Genomic DNA, 19,758 nt, shown 5'->3' with positions numbered 1-19,758 from the left:
GCCTTAGGATGGCGGTCAGTGGTGCAGTGACATGCTGGGCTTTAAGCTCTCACAAGGGTGCAAAAGATTTAAAAGTAAGTGAATAAACTGTTATGGTTAGTTCCCCTCACCAGGAGGATGAGGGAGAACTGAGGTAGGACTCAAGACTGCTGACCCAGGTGCTACTAAAATAGGTGGTTTAATAGGGAAGATGCAAAGTAACAAAAAGGTGCATAAAATGTGCATGAATCCGTGTTAAATGTAGCATTGTGAAAAGTATGTGGGGATTTCCACAGGTGTTGAGCAGCAGACTTGTCAGTGTGCTTGCTCCTTCAATCACTGTAGTAAACATTGCAGCCTCTTGGAGTTCAAGACCTCAGGCTCTAATCTCATTAGCTAATGGTTAAATGGTCCTGCTGCTCGTTGTCCACATTGTCTCATTGTTACAGTGACACTATTGGAACACATTTGGGGTGTTGTGAGGACATAACAGGGGAGCAGCGTGCTTATCACACCATGTAACACTGTTGGAACAGGCAGCAGCTGCAAGGCAGAGAAGAGGCTGGAAGAGTAAGACTGAAGACAGGACAGGACTGGAAATAAGAAATGTACTGTACAAAAAGTCCCAGAGGGTCAACAGATGTTTGGTGGAGTGAAGGTGGCACTAAAAGAAAGTACTGCACAGTGAGTTAACCATGTCAAGCAGTAACTGAAACCTCTGCTGCTCCACTGGGAACACGTTCTCTAATTAAACAGGAAGAGGAGGAGAGATAGAGGCCGACATTGTAACTGACTGTGTGAAAAGGAAAAGATCAATTCATCTTCAAGGGCACAACCGCATCAGTGACACGGTGCCACCGCCATCTAGTGTGTACCTGGTGTAAGTGCAGCACAAATGGGAGACACCAAACCCTGCATATGCTGCTCATTTATCTGACTGATGTTCATATCACCAGTGTTCAGAAAGCCTGTAGTATCATACATCTAAGATGAGCTGAATGTCAGGGTTTCACTGCAGCTCATGCACATTCACTTGGTTTAGATTTTAGAGAAGTCACCAAGTAGCAACATGATCAAAAGCCACTGATGCCTCTAATATTACATACTGTACATTTACCACAATATTGATTGTGTGTGTGTGTGTGCAGCTGCAACAGGCTCCACTGAGAATGAGGAGCGTGTGTTTCGGCAGCGGATGCGTCCCAGGAAGCGTCAGGGTGCTGTCCGCCGGAGGGTCCACCAGGTCAACGGGCACAAGTTCATGGCCACCTACCTGAGACAGCCCACCTACTGCTCCCACTGCAGGGACTTCATCTGGTGAGGGGGCACACAGTCATCATCACATGGAATGAGTACACACAGTACATGCCTCAGTGTTATACATTTACTCTTAAGTTTTTAACTGGCAGATGGAGCCAGTTTGTCAAACAAACTGGTGTGTGGAGGAAGTCTGATGGCAAAACCTTGCTTTCAAAAATAAAACTTTGATCCAGTCTTGTGGGTCAAACTATGCACACACCTATACAGTATGCACACACATATATGAACAAAAGTACAAAGGCTCAAAGGAAACAGGCAGGAAAAGACTCTTTTGGCTGCAGCATTATAACTGCAGTACTTTTGAAAGTGATCACAGTGGTAACAGTATGGGAATAATAATATAATAATAATAACATTTATTTATAAAGCACCTACCAGCTCAAAGAGCACTAGGTGCTACATCAGGGAACGGACTGAGCAGCTGAGCAGCTGCATGCAGTCGCCCGGCTTGCAGTGCTTTTGAATGTGCTCTCTGATTTCCTGCCTTAACCCAGCTTGTTTACATGCAAACACAGTGGGCATTGTGAAGTAATAAACAAAGCCAGCTGTGTTTGTTTTCGTACCAACAAACTGTGTCAGCGTCACTCACATGAAAGGCACGTGGCCTCGGTGCTGTGCTCGCTCTCAGCTACGCTCTGGAAGAACGTCTGATGTGTAATCAGAAGGAAACTGTTCGATAGAATCCTTCAGTTTTCAGGGTTCTGAGGTGAATCAACAAGGACACAGCAGCATGCAGAGTGTTTGTGGAGACCCACTGTTGTGCTTTGCAATAAAATGTCCCATTTTAGGGTCAATATATTAGATTTAGTGGGTTTCTTGTTCAGTAGTACAATAGAATTAGCTAGCAACATCAGAGATTAGTGCTCAGGTTTGGACTAGTTTATAACCACCAGACTTGAATAATAAATCACCACTTGTTCTTCACAACAGTTTCATCTGATTCATGTTTGTTCTCTCACATGTTCTCTCTCTGACTTGCAGGGGCGTCTTAGGCAAGCAGGGCTACCAGTGTCAAGGTGGGATAATGTTTTCTGGAGCATCTTAGTCTGTATTTTCCTGTAGTCCAGTGTGTCTAGTCATTTATGTTTGAAGGCACTTCAGACACATTCAGTAGCCCTCTAAATGTGCTTCATATGTCCGTGTGTGTGCTCCTCCAGTGTGTACCTGTGTGGTCCATAAGCGCTGCCATGAGCTGATCATTACCAAGTGTGCAGGGATGAAGAAGCAGGAGGACCTGGTCGGGGAGGTACAAACAAACAGACTATCGTTAGAGTCAACACAGTGGCTAAGATTACATGACATCTTGTGCTCTCTGTATGTGATCAGTCTAATGCTAAACTTTTAGAAAGAAGAAACATAAGAAATGCTGGTTACATGCTCCACAGCAAGTAAACAGCAGGGCTCTGCCTCGTGTGACACATCAGACATGTTCACAAGTTCATCCGGTAGATTGTATGACTTCATCTTGACCACTAAGCATGACTTTAATAATCAATACTACCAGAAACCTGTTGACTTAATTTTGCAGATTCTCAGTCGACAGTTTGGAGCTGGCATTTTCGCTCACCTCCCCAGCTTCCTGCTCTAACTGTCTCTCCTGCCTCTCACAGACAGTCGGCTGTCAGAGGTTCAGTGTGAACGTGCCGCACAAGTTCAGCATCCACAACTTTAAAGTTCTCACCTTCTGTGACCACTGTGGGTCTCTGCTGTGGGGCCTGCTGCGACAAGGGCTCCAGTGTAAAGGTAGGACAGATGCACTTTATGAGCCTGATCTGGATCAAGTGTCTCTTCTGAATTTATACATGCTAACTCTCGCCCTGTGTGTGTTTGTATCAGTGTGTAAAGTGAACGTACACAGGCGCTGTGAGAGTAACGTAGCCCCCAACTGTGGCGTGGACGCCAGAGGAATCGCTAAGGTCCTCTCGGACCTCGGAGTCACGCCAGACAAGATCTCCAACAGCGCTCAGAGGCGGAAAAAGGTGAGTCATCCACGAGTTTTAGAAAAACAAATTTAGGAATTGAAATATTTTTGCTAACAGGATTCATTCTAAAGTTTTACAAAAGAAGATGCTAATGCGTAGACAGAACGTGATGAGGATGATAACATTAGCCATGAGGACACTAATAGACGTGTGCTGCCTGTGAACAGCTTCCTCAGAGTCAGGACCCCCAGCAGCCATTATCAGGGACGCCTCAGGCAGAAGACGACCGCTCAAAGTCCGCCCCCACCTCCCCGTGTGACCAGGGTAGAAGTTCCGACCATCACACGTGAACTTTAACCTCCATCAAACCAAACCAAATGACCAAATACACCAGCGCTCATCTTAATGTATTTCTGTCCAGATGGAAAGGAGCTGGAGAACATCCGGAAAGCTCTGTCGTTTGACCACCATGGAGACGAGCACAAAACACACCCCCTCTCTTCCTCCTCATCTGCTGCTACAGTAACAGAGGAAATGAACAATGGAGGACCAGGCGAAGGAGGTGATGGCGGCAGTGGCAGCGAGGAGGGAGAAGAGGGCCGAGAGAACGGAGAGGTCAAAGGTCGCAGCACTCCAGAGACCAAGAGGATGAACCTGCACGACTTTGTGTTCATCAAAGTTCTGGGAAAAGGAAGCTTTGGAAAGGTGAGTGTATGACCTCTAGCCTTTGTCCACCTGTTTCCTTTTCAGCTCTGGTTATGTTTGTGTTTTGGTCTTGTATCCATCTCTTCTTCCTTCCCCACATTTTACTGTGAATGGAAGGAGCGGCTGTTCTGACTATTGTGTGTCATGTGACCAGGTGATGCTGGCGGAGCTGAAAGGCAGCGATGAGGTTTACGCCGTCAAAGTGCTGAAGAAAGATGTGATCCTGCAGGACGACGACGTCGACTGCACCCTGACCGAGAAACGGATCCTGGCCCTGGCTAGAAAACACCCCTACCTGACACAGCTCTTCTGCTGCTTCCAGACTAAAGTAGGAACACACACACACACACACACACACACACACACACCAAGGCACATGTGCAGACATACTTTGCACCCCCAGGCGGCAGCATCAGGCCACAGTTGAGTCTGTTGCTTTCGATGGTTGAGCAGCTAATAAAAATACATCCACAGTCTGGGAAAAGATCTACACAACAATGTCTCTGTGTGAAACTGTTCTCCGACCACATGACGTTTGATTACAATTAAACAACAAGTGAAGGAATCACTGATCTGAAAAAACACCTAAAATGAATTTCAATAAGAAAGAACTGCTTTTTGAACAGGTTACATTAACCTTTAAGTCTCGGTCATTTACACTCAGATCTGAAGTGACTACAGAATTGTAAGATGTCAGGTCCCTTTGCAGATGATGTATTACTATATAAACATGCCAGCTTGGTAGAATAAGAGAACAGTATAACCCTATACGACTGCCTGTAACAGTAAGAGAGCTGCTCAGTATTCACTTCACATCACGCCTGTTTGGTCCAGAGGTCAGCTGCCCTCAGTTCAGCTTCACTGTTCGGTACCTGCTGAGCAGATGATGTAAACATCTCTTCAGTTCACTCTTCATGTTTTGGGACAGCAGCTTTAACACTGACATCAACAGTGAAGCGTCTGCCTTCAGCTCCGGCTTCTTGCTTTCTCCTCCACACTCTACTCTGCTCTCATCGTCTCCACTTCTCAGCTAATTTGTGCGTTTATACAGTAAGTGGACAATGACAGACTCACAAAGGGCACTGATCTATTGTATGTGGCATAAGTGTTCCTGTCAGGAAACATATAGAAGGTATATATATAGTACATGTAGGGCTACGTGTGTGTGTGACTCCTGGGTGTGCACGTTTTTTCCAATCTGGCGACTTTTAAAGCAACAGGTGACACGTTGATGAGCTGATTCCTTTCAATGTAACTTGAGCCTGACGGTGCTGAGAACGTCACATGGGTGCTGATTTCTCTCAGTCAGGCCACGAGCTGCAAACGTAGGCAGCAAGCTGAACATTTTACACCAAACAGACTGAAGACCTTTGAGAAATGTACTTAACTTTTGTCAAGAACAGATGCAGCATGAACATTGTTGGTTACACCAGTAACCAGAGGTGTTGCCAGTGTATTATAACCTCACCTGTGTGAAAGCAGAGCGATTTGCCTCCTGTGTCACAGTGAAGATTAAAGAAATGTCTGGAGAGCATCCCATGAACAGTGGGATGAGATCATTTGACCTGCTTCCGCCGCCTTAGGTGACTTGTCTTCCATAGTTAGTCTTGTTTTCAGAACAACTTGGTTTTAACCTGAAGTTGAATGACCTGTCAGCATTTAGCATATTTTTTCCAAGAAAGAAAGAAAGAAAGAAAGAAAGAAAGTCTTGATGCGTGAACTTTAGTGCAGAGATTTATGTTTCCATTGTGCTTTCTGCAGCAGCTCTGTAGGATTCAGCCATGATGGAGAACTGGGGCTAAATGTGGATGAACGGGACATTTTGTGAGCTGCATCTTTTGTTTATCTTCTCTTAATGTCCCTGGAGCTTGAGCGTAATGATGCCAAGTCCTGTTCAATTTATTTATTCCTGTTATTTTCCTCCAAAGCAAACACAAATGTCTGCAGGGTGGATGGATGAGAGCGAGCAACAGATGACGTTTGTATTTTGTCTTATTTTCCATTATTTACTTCATTATTTTTTCTTTCTGTACATCAGCCTGTCTGAAGCAGAAATGGACACACAGACACACGCACTCAGGCAGTCGGGGGTGATTGGGATTGTGTTCTTGGACAAAACAAAGGGATTGTGTCCCTTATATAACTGCTTTGATCCTTATCAGGGACATGGTGTGTATTCAGTATGCTGTGTGCCCCACCCTCACCACCCATCTCCCCTTGGAACACACACTTCATGCTCTGGTCTTGATGTGATTACAATAAACAAGCCCACCTCCGTATATATACTGTATATAGTATAGGAGGCACACGTCACATTTCACATAACAATACTAATTGTGCTAATGAATCTTGACAGTACAGCATAACATTGGATTCAACAGTAGAGCTCAGTGGTGGGTTCAAACCTGTAGCAGGGTCTCTGTTTTTATTGTGCTTTAAAGTAGTTATGTAACATATAATGTGGCAGTAATAGATTTCTTTCTAGCTGAACACTGGACTTCATATTAGTTTGATTCATAGTGATGACGGATGGGTCCAACATGGACAGTGCTGCTCTTACAGTCCTAGAAGCTCTGGTGCCCTCTACAAGGGTCATTATTTGAACAGAAGACACACACTTCCTCGGCTCATCGTCCGTGCTAAGCAGACCAGTGATATCATCACCATCCTTCCATCTTCACAGCCCTGAACAGATGCTAAAAGAGCTGAACCCTAACAAGTCCCTGGTCCTGGGGTTTTCTTGAGCATGTGCAGATTTAAAAAAAAAAAGTGAAAAATCACGTTTTCATTATTCTTTAACCTGCCAGTGATTTCCTCAATTAACTGTTTAGTGTATAAAATATCCAAATATAGTGAAATATCTCCATAACAGTATCTTAGAGCAATAGGTGATGTCTTCAAATGGCATCTTTTTGTCAGAGCAACAGCTCAAGACGACATCATTGGAAGCTGGAATCATCAAAGATGATAAAAAGAGGAGAAGTAGGAGGGTTTGGTGAAAAAATAAATAAATAAATCAGTGAGGCAAGGAACAGGACAGAGTAGAGTGAAGAGTGTTTTTTAATGAGCTGTAATTGGTGGACATCAGAGGCAGCAGAGACTGCCAGAAACCAGCCAGGTGCATTAATGAACCTCTGTTCTCTGCTGCCTAGGACAAAGAGAGACTGATGGACTGATGCAGACAGATAGAAAGACAGATAGAGAAGAAGGCGAGAAGGCAGGCACAGAGTCAGGAGGGTCATACAGATGTGGCAGATGACTGAAAGCAGGGGTGGGAAACCAGCTGCTGCTGTCAGTTTTCATGAGCATCTTGTAAAATAGCTAAATACACTGTTGTTTCTAAAAAGCAACATTTTAACTTTTAAAATAACCTTTTGTTTTGTTTTCAGGCAGGAAGCTAAGCTAGGATAACTATCTTAACCAATTTAGGAGTTAAACATTGAACAAACAAACTGTAAAAGTCAAAGACTAAAAGGGAAAGTTACATATTGCAAAGTGTAAGTGCAAAAGTGTGCCTTTGTTAAAGGGTAAGGCCTTGGTCAGATCGATTTTCATTTGTTGTTAAATGTACACATTAAACTTGTCACCTTGAAAAAACACAAAAACTCTAAAATGTCATTAAAATGCCCCATCCATCCCATTCTCCCCCATCCCTATGCTAACACGATATCGTTCATGAAGCTCTACTTCATGGCATCCACCTGCCATCCAGCTCTCCTGGTGCAGTGTTCACACATTCTCAGTCTGTCCACACAGTCAAGATGTGCAGACAGTGTACACGCACGTACACAGGCAGTGTCATTAGAGCATTTCTCTGTCACTAAGAGACATAAAAACCTTGGGACACGTCCTGCACAGGACAAAAATACACAAGAAAACCATCTACCTCTTGTCTTTAGCTTATACTCACACACACCCTGACTGCACACTTCACTTCATAGCAGCTTTTAAAGGAGCCGACCTTCCTGGAAATCTGTTTCTCATGAAACACTCACTCACACAGCTTTTTTTAAGCCAATGAAAATTGCTCACTTGTTTTTACGGTAATGTAGAGTAAGAAGATATTCTGTGAGAGGACCACCATCATATTTAACTCCTGTCAGTCATCATGAGGAATGACACTGAGAGTTGTGCAAGCAAGAACAACAAATGCACACTGGATGAGCATTGTACTTTTCAAAGCTCCAGTCATTACTCTAGAGGTATGGATGCTGGTCTTGGAGTGCACACACTCACACTTGATTGATTCTATACTTGGGAGGACCCTCACTGTCATAATACAGTCCTTAACCACTAAGCTTAACCATGGCATTTTACTTGGCTAAACGTGATGTGTTAGGACTTTTATTAACGGTGGAAAACTGACAGTGGCTATGGTTAAGGCTAAGATAAGTCTACAGAAATGAATGAAAAGTCCCCACAAGGAATGAAAACACAGCATGGGTGTGTGTGTTAGTGAAGAAAGAGAAAGTATGAGATAATGGACTTTGAGTTACATGAGATGTGAGTTGAGACTTGTTTTATGTACATTACAGCAGAGTGGAATAGAGAGAGGATGCGCACACACACACACACACACACACACACACAGACATTATAGGTGTTGTAAAGATGTGCATTATATCAATGCACATCTTTACAACAATAAAAAGACACATCTGTGTGTGTGTAACCATGTCCAGTGTCTGCACATTTGTAATTACACTCAGGAAATGCTTATTCATGTTTGATTGGCAGGGACCAGCTGGGTCTCTGGCTCCATTTAAACAAACTGTTTTGGCATCCAGTTTAAAGTCACTTTCAGGAGGAGCAGAGAGAAAAAAGCTCGGACGTGGACTAGCCGGCCACTTACGTACAACTCCAAACCAGAAAAAGTCGGGATGGCATGTAAAATCAAATTAAAACTGAAAATAGCGATGAGTAAATCATCCGTGTCCTGTATTACACTGAAAACAATTCAGCAGCACATTATTTGATATGATACCTCATCAACTTTATTCTTTGTTCAAAACGTTCGCTTCAGTCCTGATGCCTGCAACACATTCCAAACACAGTTGTGTCTTGTTTGTTGGGCACAACAAGACATGTGAAGACGCCACCTTTGGCTCTGGAGAGCAGTGTCTGGGAATAAAAAGATCAATCAGATCATCAAGACAATGATCAGCTGATTGATCAGTGACCCCTGCTGTGTAAATTTCCACCCAGTCAGGAGTTTCCTTTCATTGGTCACCGTCTGTATATGTCGTCTATACTATACATACATATATTGTGTTTGTCACCTTAACCTTTTTGACACCTGTGTGACACAATGGCTCTCACACAACTCCCTCTGGTTTCTGATTATATCACAACCCTCCCCCAACACACACACTCTCTCTCTTGCTCTTGCTCTGGGAAGTGAGCAGGAAAATGTCCATCCATCTTCCCCCCGGAGCCTGTTTGCAGTACCAAGAGAATAGAGCTTTCAGGGTGCGGTATAGAGTGTGTGCGTGACAGGAAGGGTCCTATTGGAGTGGAAACAATCAGCACTGGTCCCAGAATCTTTTTCATTTACTTTTTTATTTTTTTATTTTCATTTTTTATTGTATTCTGACTTTTATAAATATGTAGAATCTTTCCAGCAGTTTCAAATTTAGTTTGCATTCATTTCAATCAGTTAAAGGAAGTGACACATTTACTGTACAACATGTTACTGACATGAGTATTTTACTATATTATTATATCATTCAGAGTTTTTCAGAATCTCATTCCAAAAGTAAAACCTGTCCAGATCGTTTTAGGTCTAAATGTTTTATGAGATTAATCAATAAGGCTTGAAAATGTTTTCGATAAGGAGAAATGCTCATCACAGTTTACCTACGTGTGCTGTCCATCAGAGTGTCTTTGGGTTTTAGACTGTTTGTCAAACGAATCAAGACGTTCACAGCTATTCCATCAGTCTATATTAAATACACGTAGCAGGTCTGTATGTTTGTTAACATCAGAACCCACTGTAGTCACTCATTACATGCTGAGTCAGTAACTGTCTCTTTTCTTCTCCTTCTCAGGACCGGCTGTTCTTTGTGATGGAGTACGTTAACGGAGGTGACCTGATGTTCCAGATTCAGCGATCGAGAAAGTTTGACGAGGTACGAGCTCGATTTTACGCTGCTGAGGTCACATCTGCCCTGATGTTCCTGCACAGGCATGGAGTCATTTACAGGTAACCATGGTGTATTACCACATTACAGTGGGTGTCAGATTTCTCAGCTGCATTTTTAATTGTGTAACTGTTTGGTATAGCTACTGTGAAGCATGAACATGCTGCTTATTTGATTGAGCACTTCCAACTGACACATGCATCTCTGTTATGAGGCATATAGGAGAATTCCTGGGACAAAGAATATAATCAATAACTGAGCCTCACTGCTTTAAAATGAAATATCCATAGTTCATTTTTCAGCAGTCTGCTTAGTGCTAGAAATCATCTTGTCATGCTCCTCCAACAGACTGTGTGGCCTGTGTGCCCCACATCCTGAATAAGAAGCACTTCTCAGTCTGGTGGCTGTTATGATCAAAAGTGTTCACCTCTTTCCTGCGACTTAACGTGGTCCTACTATGTGTGTTTACCCTAATCCATCCTGTTAGCGGTGTGTTTCACATGATAACGGACTATGTCAGATGTGATCATTGTTGCTGCACTGCTCAACCCTGTGTGACAGCTTTTCAGTTTGATTGTTTTGTTGCATTGGTTGACTGTTGAATCACCATGTCATAAACTATCTAACAGAACAAACACTGACCTAGCAGGTGATCTGTGAAGCAGGTGCACTGACCTCATGTTGGTGTGAAACTGAAAGTGAGAAACTGTCCTACAGACAGCATGTGGCCTGGCAAGGTGGAAAAACAAACTAAGGAACTTACTTACATTTATAAAGCATACAGTCTAGTTAAAGTAGGATTAGATTTGCATTGTCTGTCCAGTGTCTGTGTCACACTCCTAACAACAATCATGGCGGTGTACTTCGGCTGTCAGTGCTCTGCCCATTCTTAGCTGCATGGCTGCATACACTGCTTACCTAAAAGCTCCACCGCTGCCGCTTGCTGCACATCAAACATTCACTGCTGTGTTAACTTTAATATAGCATTTTAAAAGCAATTCACTGAAATCAGCATAAATGTGTCATTGCAGAGGTTTAAAGCCAGACTGTACCTGCTGCAGAGCAGCAGCAACAGCAGCGCCCTCTGTGGTGACAAGTGGTAATTATGGTACGGTGGCATGTGAAATTCACTGAACAATGAAGAGTATTGGAACTGATCTCACAGCAGTTGTGGGATAAAATATAGTTGCTAGGAGCTACAGTAACCTAAACTGTGACTAGCAGCAGTGAAGGGTCTTCTCTCAGTACAGAGACGTCTCTCGCCGCAGCATCAGGCAGGTAGTGAGCTTACGTAACATGTGACTATGTTCCTCTAATGTTACACACACCCTACAGTGTCATGGCTGATAGACTGTAGCTTAGCTCTGCTGATTAATATTCAAAGGCAGGTCACATATTGATGAGATGGGGCTGATAAATGAAAGAAAGCAGTGGGGATAACCTATAGTATTTGAGTGTTGGGATCAATCATGATTTATGAGCATGTACATTATGTGAGCACACCAGTGGACCATTTCAAACGTGACCTATCAGTGTGCTCAGTGATGGATGGGGCCATCATCTACCATGCAGCAGAGAGTCCTCGTTACCTTTGTGTGTACCAGAATGAATGTGGAAGTGATGGAGCTTGAACACCAGCGGTTCATCCAGATATGTTACATAAGTTTTGCCGAGCTCAAGAGAGGTCAGGTTGTTGAGCTGTTGTTGCTTCAGATCCTTCAGGAAATTGACACACAGTGATGTTTGTGGTGGGTCCTTGTGTACAATGAAAAACAGTGGCTGAATATTCTTTTCAGATTAGCTGTGAAAACTCAAACTCTGGCCCTGGACGTGCGCCGTGTTCATCTGCAGGTCGGGACTACCTCACAGTCAGGAACCACGATCTGTCTTTGTGGACTCCTCAGTCATAACATCATTGTCAACCAGTAGCAAACACACAGCTGGCCCCACAAAAGCAACATGCTGCTTGAATCATAACACCATTGTGATGGACAGAGACTTGGTGCAGGTTCAGGCTGTTTGCTCCCAGAAATAACTGATGGAAGTTCCTCTGTCCAGGCTTTTCTCTTCATGAATCTGAGGTGTGTTCTGGCTTTGTTTATGACAAGGTTTCCTGTTCACCGACACCTGCATTTACCATGAAAACGCTTCTCCTCGTTGGCATGAAACTTAAGCTTCACCATCACGACTACCTGTTTAAACCCAAACCTTAACCACAGGCTTAGTCCTCAAACAGTCCTCTGAAGAAGTGAGGATGTTCTCAGTTTCTTGGTTCTTCAGAGGCTGCCACCTGCTCTCATGATTGTCCCTAACAGTAGCAGGCTCCAGATAAATGATGCTAAGGATAATCACCTTTATTGGCCAAGTATGTTACACACAAGGAATTTGTTTCCGGCACAGAACTGATGGTAGCCATCTGCCCCGCCACCTCAACCATCGGGGGCAAAAGGGGGTTCAGTGTCTTGCCCAAGGAAACTTTGACACATGGACTGCTGGCACCGAGATTTGAACCTTCTGGTGGGGAGACGACTGCTCTACCCACTGCACCACTGTTGCCTCCCTAAACACAAGCCCAGAGATATAAGCAGCAAAGACCAGTGTCAAATCAATGACTTGTTTGTTAGTCCAGTCAGGTTTGTCTTGATGTCTAAGTGAAAGAAAGAACTGTCCAGTCAGTTGTCCTCACACTGATAGCTGTCTCAAGATAATGCTTTACTGAGCTTTGCCAAAAAAACAAAACAAAACAAAACTGTGGGCCAAACTGTGTAACATACATGCATGTCACAGGTCAACAAATAGCCACGTCCTCAGGCAGGTGATAGAGGTTTGAGTCTGTAATAATTAAATTAACTGCTTCTATTGTTGCTGTTAAACACTGGCTCCATTTTGTGTTGATTTACAGTGAATGCAAACAAAAAGACTACCACTTTTGTTGGAGGGTGTCTTTGTTGCTCTAAATGCAACATATTTGTTCGAACAAAAGAAAGAAAGGTTCTGCTGAAATGATTTAGCTGAGACATGGTTGATTTGGTCCCAGTTCATCCCAGTGCTCTGTGCACTGGGTTTGGCGTATGTGCGTTTACTGCCATCATTGTCCGTGTACCTGCCTTTGAAAGTCGTGAAGACACAAAATGATGCCATGACATTCCTCATGCACAAATGCATCCACAGAGTCGGCAGAATGAGGAAGCAGTCTGGGAAGTGATGAACATGAATGGTGTATTGTTCTGTGCTCAAAAGTTAAAGGTCAGTGCAACATGTCGTTCCATTAATTACTCAATTAGAACATGTGACCAAAAAACCAACAGAAGTGCTTTATTATTTCAAATCAACAAGAAGAACACAGACTCATGGGAGGTTTTAACTGTAGCATGAAATTAGAGCTTTAAAGTTATAGTATACAGTATAAAGGCAAAGCTCCTAAGACAGTTTTACTTTTTTGTAAGCTTTTATTCATATTTATCTTTTTTTTAAAAAGGACAGTAAGCAAGTAAAACTTTATTTATTTATTTCTATAGCACTTTTCTAAACCACTTTTACAAAATAAAATACACAATCAAAGTGTAAGAACAACAAGAAACAAGTACAACAAAATCAGATGCAAAAAACCCTAAATAATAATGTGGCACTGAATTGGCTGAAGGAATAAGAGACTAATCTTACTACACCTGCTGGGTGGGAAGACAAATGGTCCTTTACAATCTGCACAGCACCCGACAGCCCCTGTCTCGTCAACACCTGTGAAACAGTTTGAACTGAACATTATCACCTTCTTGAAGGAGGATTTATTGCAGGACTGTTGGATGAGACTGAGTTTTAGCCAGGGTTACCTAATAATCTGCAGACTCAGTGTGTAGACCCAAAACAGCCAGGGGAGTGATAAAGGTCCCAGGACGCCCAGTGGTCCAGCACAGACATCCAAACCACAGAGCATAGATCCAGTAGTGGAAATAAAATCAGATGGAAGAGAGCGCTTCAAACACACTATAAATAGCATGAGACACAAACAAGATGTTGCATAAAATGGAATCTTGACCCAAAACAAAGTCACAGAGAGCTTATATTTCCTAGTTTACAAATGAAGGATGTCAGAGATAATTCTGTTCTTTTCAGAATCCTGTCTTGTTATGTTGTTTTGGCCACATGATCTCAGAGCAGCACCAAATTCACCATTTGGTGTCTGCAGAGCCGGCACTCGTCGTTTCACACAGGTTGTTACAGTGGTTGTATTAATAAAGAGGGGGGTTGCGGTGTGAATGTTTGTGTGTGTGGTACAGTTTAATCCAAATCAATCATCGAGGTTAAAGCCCAAACCTCAGAGCTTTATTGTTTTATGTTTGTTTTTGATGGGCTGAGGCTACATGCCCATGTTTTAAAGTGGTACTCCACCCAGAGTCTGTCTCTGAGTCACCTCAGTCGAAAGGGGACAAATACCTCTGTTATGACAGTACAGCAGCCTGCTGACCCCCAGCAGTCACGTCAGCTACAATATGACGAAGCGTTTGCCCAAACACATGATAGAATATCTCCATCTTGTTCTCCGTTCATTCTCTAAATCTACATCAGCAGACATGGGTGTGATTTGATATAAAGGTTCTGGACAGTTCAGTGCTTTTTAATGGGTTTTTAACGTAAACACAGGTGCATTCTAAGGTTACAGAACAATGGGATGGTACAGTATGACTACACCTGTCTATCCACCTCTCCACACGTTTTTGGTGAGTGTGAATGCTGCAGCCTTCATTGATCTTCCGTCTGACTTTACTGGGTAGATTTTCAGAGTTTAGATGGTGCTGACTCCATTCTGCATGTAAATACCAGAAGAGAAGACGAAGAGATAAACAACTATGGTGCCTCTCTTAAAAATACATGATGTTTTAGGTTCTTTCAACTGCAAAGACTCCACTTTTAAGTTTTAATTCTCTGATCAAATCATATCTCAGAGAAGCAGAGTATTTTCTTTAAAGCTCTTGGCTTGTTCTCGCTCATCTCCTGAAAGAATTAATTTCCACACTGAGGTTGAAGCCAGACGGACTCCAATTGGCCTTCACAGACATTAAGATTAATGATTCAGTCTTTCAGCACCGTTTCCTCAGGCATGCTGTGCTGATAGTGAATATTACTGTGTCAGAGGTTGGCAGGGACAACACACACACTGCGTGTTAATTCATGATGGCTGTGTTGACTGAGCTACCTGATCCTCTCTCTCTCTCTCTCCTCTCTCAGTGTCTCTCGCTTTCTCATCCGTGGCTCAACAACAACTGCTTTGGGAACATTATGTCCCTGCTCTTTTCTCTCTCTCCCTCCCTTCCCACCTGTCCCCCCACCACCACCTCTCTAACTCTCTCTCCTTACCTCCTCCCCCTCCGCTGTCTTCCATCACTCCTGTGATGCTGGTCTTTTCGCCCCCCAGCCCCTCATCTCTGCTCCTATCACTACGAACCTCACTTGGCAAAGAGGAAAGAAAAACATTTATGCACGGTAGCATGTTGTTCTCATTCCTGTTTTTCAGTGCTTCTGAAATCTGTGAGAACAAGTATGTAATGTTTGACTGTGATGCTGTTGATGGAGCAGGTTTAGACTGGTTGGAGGGTTTGTGTAGACACACACATGTACGCATAAGTGTGTCAACAAGACGTAAGCAGAACATCATCACACAGTCTGCCATGCTGTAGTCATTGCTTGGTTTCAGACTTAAAAGCAAAGTTAAACACTAGTGAATTTGATTTTTTTAAATGAAAAAGAGCCTGTTAGCCTGGTCTGGAGCAGGCTAGCTGCAAAGAATAAATCTCCATAGTAGCTTAATTTATCTTAATTTACCCTGCTTTCATGCAGCTGAGTCAGGGCTAAATCAGGCCAGGATCACTGGAAAATCCTGGCTTAATCACTTATTAGTTTTGTGCGATACCCCCTAGATGTGTGTTTGGAACATGAAGTGACACAGAAGGGTGGAGGGCTGGAGTCAAGAGAGTGACAGAGAGAGAGGTTCGCTGTCACAGCGCACAGGGGTTGCCGCTGAGGACGTAATGGAAAAATCACTCAAGATTAACATGAAACACAGGAAATGCTCTCAATCGAGCCTGATTGCTGTGTGTGTGTGTGTGTGTGTGCGTGTCTGGACAGTGAGGCGTATTGACAGAATTTCTTGTATGTTATTAAAGCTCCTTTAATAGACAGGTAGACATATTATAAACACAGTGACACTGATGTTAAACAGCATCTGAATCAAATCAGTTGCACTCAAATCAAACAGTTCCCACAGAATTCCATCCCAGGAACATCTGTCAAGTAAAGGGACTCAACTTTCTTACAATGAAAACATGATGTGTCATCTGTTAGATATGTTTTGATATGTAGATGTAATGTCTTATTCATGTCTTAGAGCTGTTCAAATCAGCTCATTCCACACTGACGGTATGAATTCTTCATCAGCTTGACCCATCTGGGGTCAGGAGGGTTTGCCTTTTCTGGTTGAGACTGGCAGAAGCCTGGAACTTGTATTTAAGCACACGTATCCAAAGGTTGTCATACTGAGCCTCCTAAATGGTTTTCAGTTGGAGCCCGGTGATCCTGCTAGTGTGAAAGTTATAATATTTAGATCGGCCCCTTTCTTCCTGATCAAAAAGGTTTATTTAATGAGGTGCAGTTCTGAAATGCTAAAACAAGTTCTCAACATTTTCTGTCCAAACTGGTCCTGGTCCATATCTCCTTAATGTTTATCACATAAGTTAATTATTCATTGTGGTTATATGTTTTTAAAGACTGGGTCAAAACATCATAAAAACGTATCGGGAATTGATGAAAATGTGTAATTGGGCCTGGAAATGAAAAACTTGACCTTAGTGGTCATCCATCTTAATAAAGCAGGCAAACTGGTAGTTGGTTCAGAGCAGGAAAACTTTCTTGTTAAATTCCAATTTAAGCTTTCAGTTTATTCATTAACATTCATAACACTAACAGAAACTAATCACACAAATAATACAAAAGATTAGAACACATAATGATAGCAGTAAAGATCTGTCCAGGGAATCACAGCTGGAATTCAATTATTCTGCAATAATGTAATAAAGTTTATAACATAATAAATGCAAGATTATTAGACTTTTGCTCATTTGCGGTTCTGCAGCATAGATCATTAGCACCTGTTGACACACCTCTTATCCTATGAACAACACAACAAAACATCTTTTCATAAATAAATATCATTCCATTAGTGCCCCTGGACACCTGCAGACACTTAATATTGAATTGCCCTAAAGCGAGGTGATGTGTAATACAAAGATTAATGTCAGCAGCCATTTAGATTCAAGCTCAGATACATTAGTTTTATATGCTATGTTTCTGCCTTGCTGCAGGCATGCAATTCAGATTTAATATTCTGGGAGTTGCCTGGAGGTGAGATATCCAAACAGGCAGCCGGGGGCTCACCAGTTTAATTTCTCATCAGGGGCAATACAGAACAAATGCTGCTCTTTCCTTCTTCAATGTGCCTTTTAGCTTTAGCCAGTCCAGTCAGCAGTACAAGACTGTCATTGTTTTGGGAAAAAGGGAAGAACATCTTGCATTTCATGCAGAGCTCAGAAAAATGAAAGCATACATAAGCAATGTAGAGAGCAATGAACCTGAATAAGCTAAACAGCTAAACATTAATCATCACTCTTGTACAGCATAATTCAATTTGCATGTGTTGTGTGAAAAATCCGAGTCAAGTTCAGCTTTTTCAGGCGAAGGTTTGGGTTTAGTTTAGTTTAGTGTTTATAATATTCAGTATTTTTCCCACCAGAACCTGATCAAAAGCATTAAGAAAAACTCACTCAAAGCCAAATGTCAAGCTGCACTGCATCTGAATTGTCAAGCGTTCCTTAAGACTGGAGGCGCAGTAGCATACCAGTCATGGTTTACCTACGTGTCACAGGCGCCACAAACTGTTTGTACCCAGCCCAATACTGAACATACAGGTAACAAGAAAAAAAGCAAGTACAAGTATGCTTAACGGTACATTTAGAAGTAGAAATAGATTTGGTGAGTGTTGCTGAAAGGTTGATCCAAGGTGTGGGGACCTTAACAAAAGACTCCCAGCATGCCAGTCTCTCCCAGGGTCTGGGGCCAAATTAGTTACTGCTTTAGCTGATGAATAATATCACTTACTTACTTATTTCTAATTAGTTAATTCATTTTTAAAAATTTAACATAAAACACAGAATGATCGATGGAAATACCAGTCCTTGAACTTGTTTGAAAAGGGAAATTCAGCTGCTTGAGGATGCAGAAACTTTATTTGGATTTTACCTGAGGGACTGTGCATAATCAGCAGCTCTCTTTTTCTTTTCACAGCTTCTATAGTGCAATCAATAGCCTGTCAGAGCGACGCATGATAGCACAGTAAAGAGCAAACATTTCAATAACAAATTACAGCAGCTCTCAAACAAGATACCTTTTTCTTTTCGGGGCTTACAAAAACAAAACAGCATAAGCTCGTGACTCCAGGAGCACACACACCATCTCCTCCCTGGCTTGTCAGGGCGGCTGTATTTTTGAAAACACCTCGGGCTGAATGGCTGCAGTGGCTGCATCGAGGAGATGTTGACATTTTTGTAGCGATCAACCATCAAGCCCAGAGCAGTTGCATTCATGACCAACCCTGTCATCTCTCAACACTGCTGCTCTTATCTCAGACTTTCTCTCTCCCATTCAGCCTTCAACTCTCTCTCTTTTCCCAGGTCTGTTCCCTTTCCCAGGCTCCCGCTGCATGTTTCTCCTGCCCTTTGATCCAGATAAACCTGAGACCAATTTCAAAGAGTAAAAAGAGGGAAGCCTTCATCACACAAGTGCAGGACATGTCTTTAGGTTAAACTGAGACAGTAACAATTAATAACTAGCTCAAAGAGCCCATATTTATTTGTCAGGATGTGTGTGTGTGTGTGTGTGTGCAAAGTATATCTGTGTGATGTTTTCAAATAATAAAATGTTTCTTTGCTTGTTCCATTATTTACCTGGACAACCCTTCTGCTCTGCAGAGACTTAAAGCTGGACAACATTTTGCTGGATGCTGAGGGTCACTGTAAGCTGGCAGACTTCGGGATGTGCAAGGAGGGCGTCCTGAACGGAGTGACCACCACCACCTTCTGCGGGACGCCAGATTACATTGCACCTGAGGTGACCCCAAAGACACACACACACACATCTTTACACCGTTTCTACACATACAGACCTGCCTCTTTTGTGTATTTAATTCACATTCTCTGATTGGACAGTTGTTTTCTCCCATTGCCACTACACTGTGTCATACCGAACGAGGACGTTGTCGACTGTGGCTATGTTTACACTTGCAAGTGTTATTACATAGTTGTGTTGCAACCATCTGTGCTTTTGTTTGTGGACGGCATCAAAACAAGTGGAACTGGTTGTCTCCAGACTGTCGCTGTTATACGTCAGGAAATACAGTGGGTACGTAAAGTAATACAGTGGGTACAGAAAGTATTCAGACCCCCTTAAATATTTCACTCTTTGTTATATTGCAGCCATATGCTAAAATCATTTAAGTTCATTTTTTTCCTCATTAATGTACACACAGCACCCCATATTGACAGAAAAACAGAATCTTTGACATTTTAGCAGATTTATTAAAAAAGAAACACTGAAATATCACATGGTCATAAGTATTCAGACCCTTTGCTCAGTATTTAGTAGAA

General features: G+C 42.6%; 1 protein-coding gene across 1 annotated transcript in view; it reads left to right on the top strand.

Annotated features, from left to right (window-relative positions):
- LOC109963810 (protein kinase C epsilon type-like) overlaps positions 1-19,758 on the top strand; it is a 47,852-nt gene that overhangs the window by 23,563 nt on the left and 4,531 nt on the right. Inside the window, exons 3-12 of the mRNA XM_020606664.1 lie at positions 1,128-1,296; positions 2,281-2,315; positions 2,457-2,545; positions 2,910-3,042; positions 3,136-3,278; positions 3,449-3,545; positions 3,643-3,926; positions 4,081-4,254; positions 9,974-10,128; positions 19,084-19,222. Of these exons, the coding sequence (XP_020462320.1) occupies positions 1,128-1,296; positions 2,281-2,315; positions 2,457-2,545; positions 2,910-3,042; positions 3,136-3,278; positions 3,449-3,545; positions 3,643-3,926; positions 4,081-4,254; positions 9,974-10,128; positions 19,084-19,222 (1,418 nt within the window). The remainder of the gene's footprint in view (positions 1-1,127; positions 1,297-2,280; positions 2,316-2,456; positions 2,546-2,909; positions 3,043-3,135; positions 3,279-3,448; positions 3,546-3,642; positions 3,927-4,080; positions 4,255-9,973; positions 10,129-19,083; positions 19,223-19,758) is intronic.

The sequence above is a fragment of the Monopterus albus genome, unplaced genomic scaffold (assembly GCF_001952655.1).
Source record: "Monopterus albus unplaced genomic scaffold, M_albus_1.0 scaffold80.1, whole genome shotgun sequence".
Lineage (NCBI taxonomy): Eukaryota > Metazoa > Chordata > Actinopteri > Synbranchiformes > Synbranchidae > Monopterus > Monopterus albus.
The sequence above is the reverse complement of the archived record's forward strand: the minus strand, read 5'-3'. Positions and strand labels throughout refer to the sequence as shown.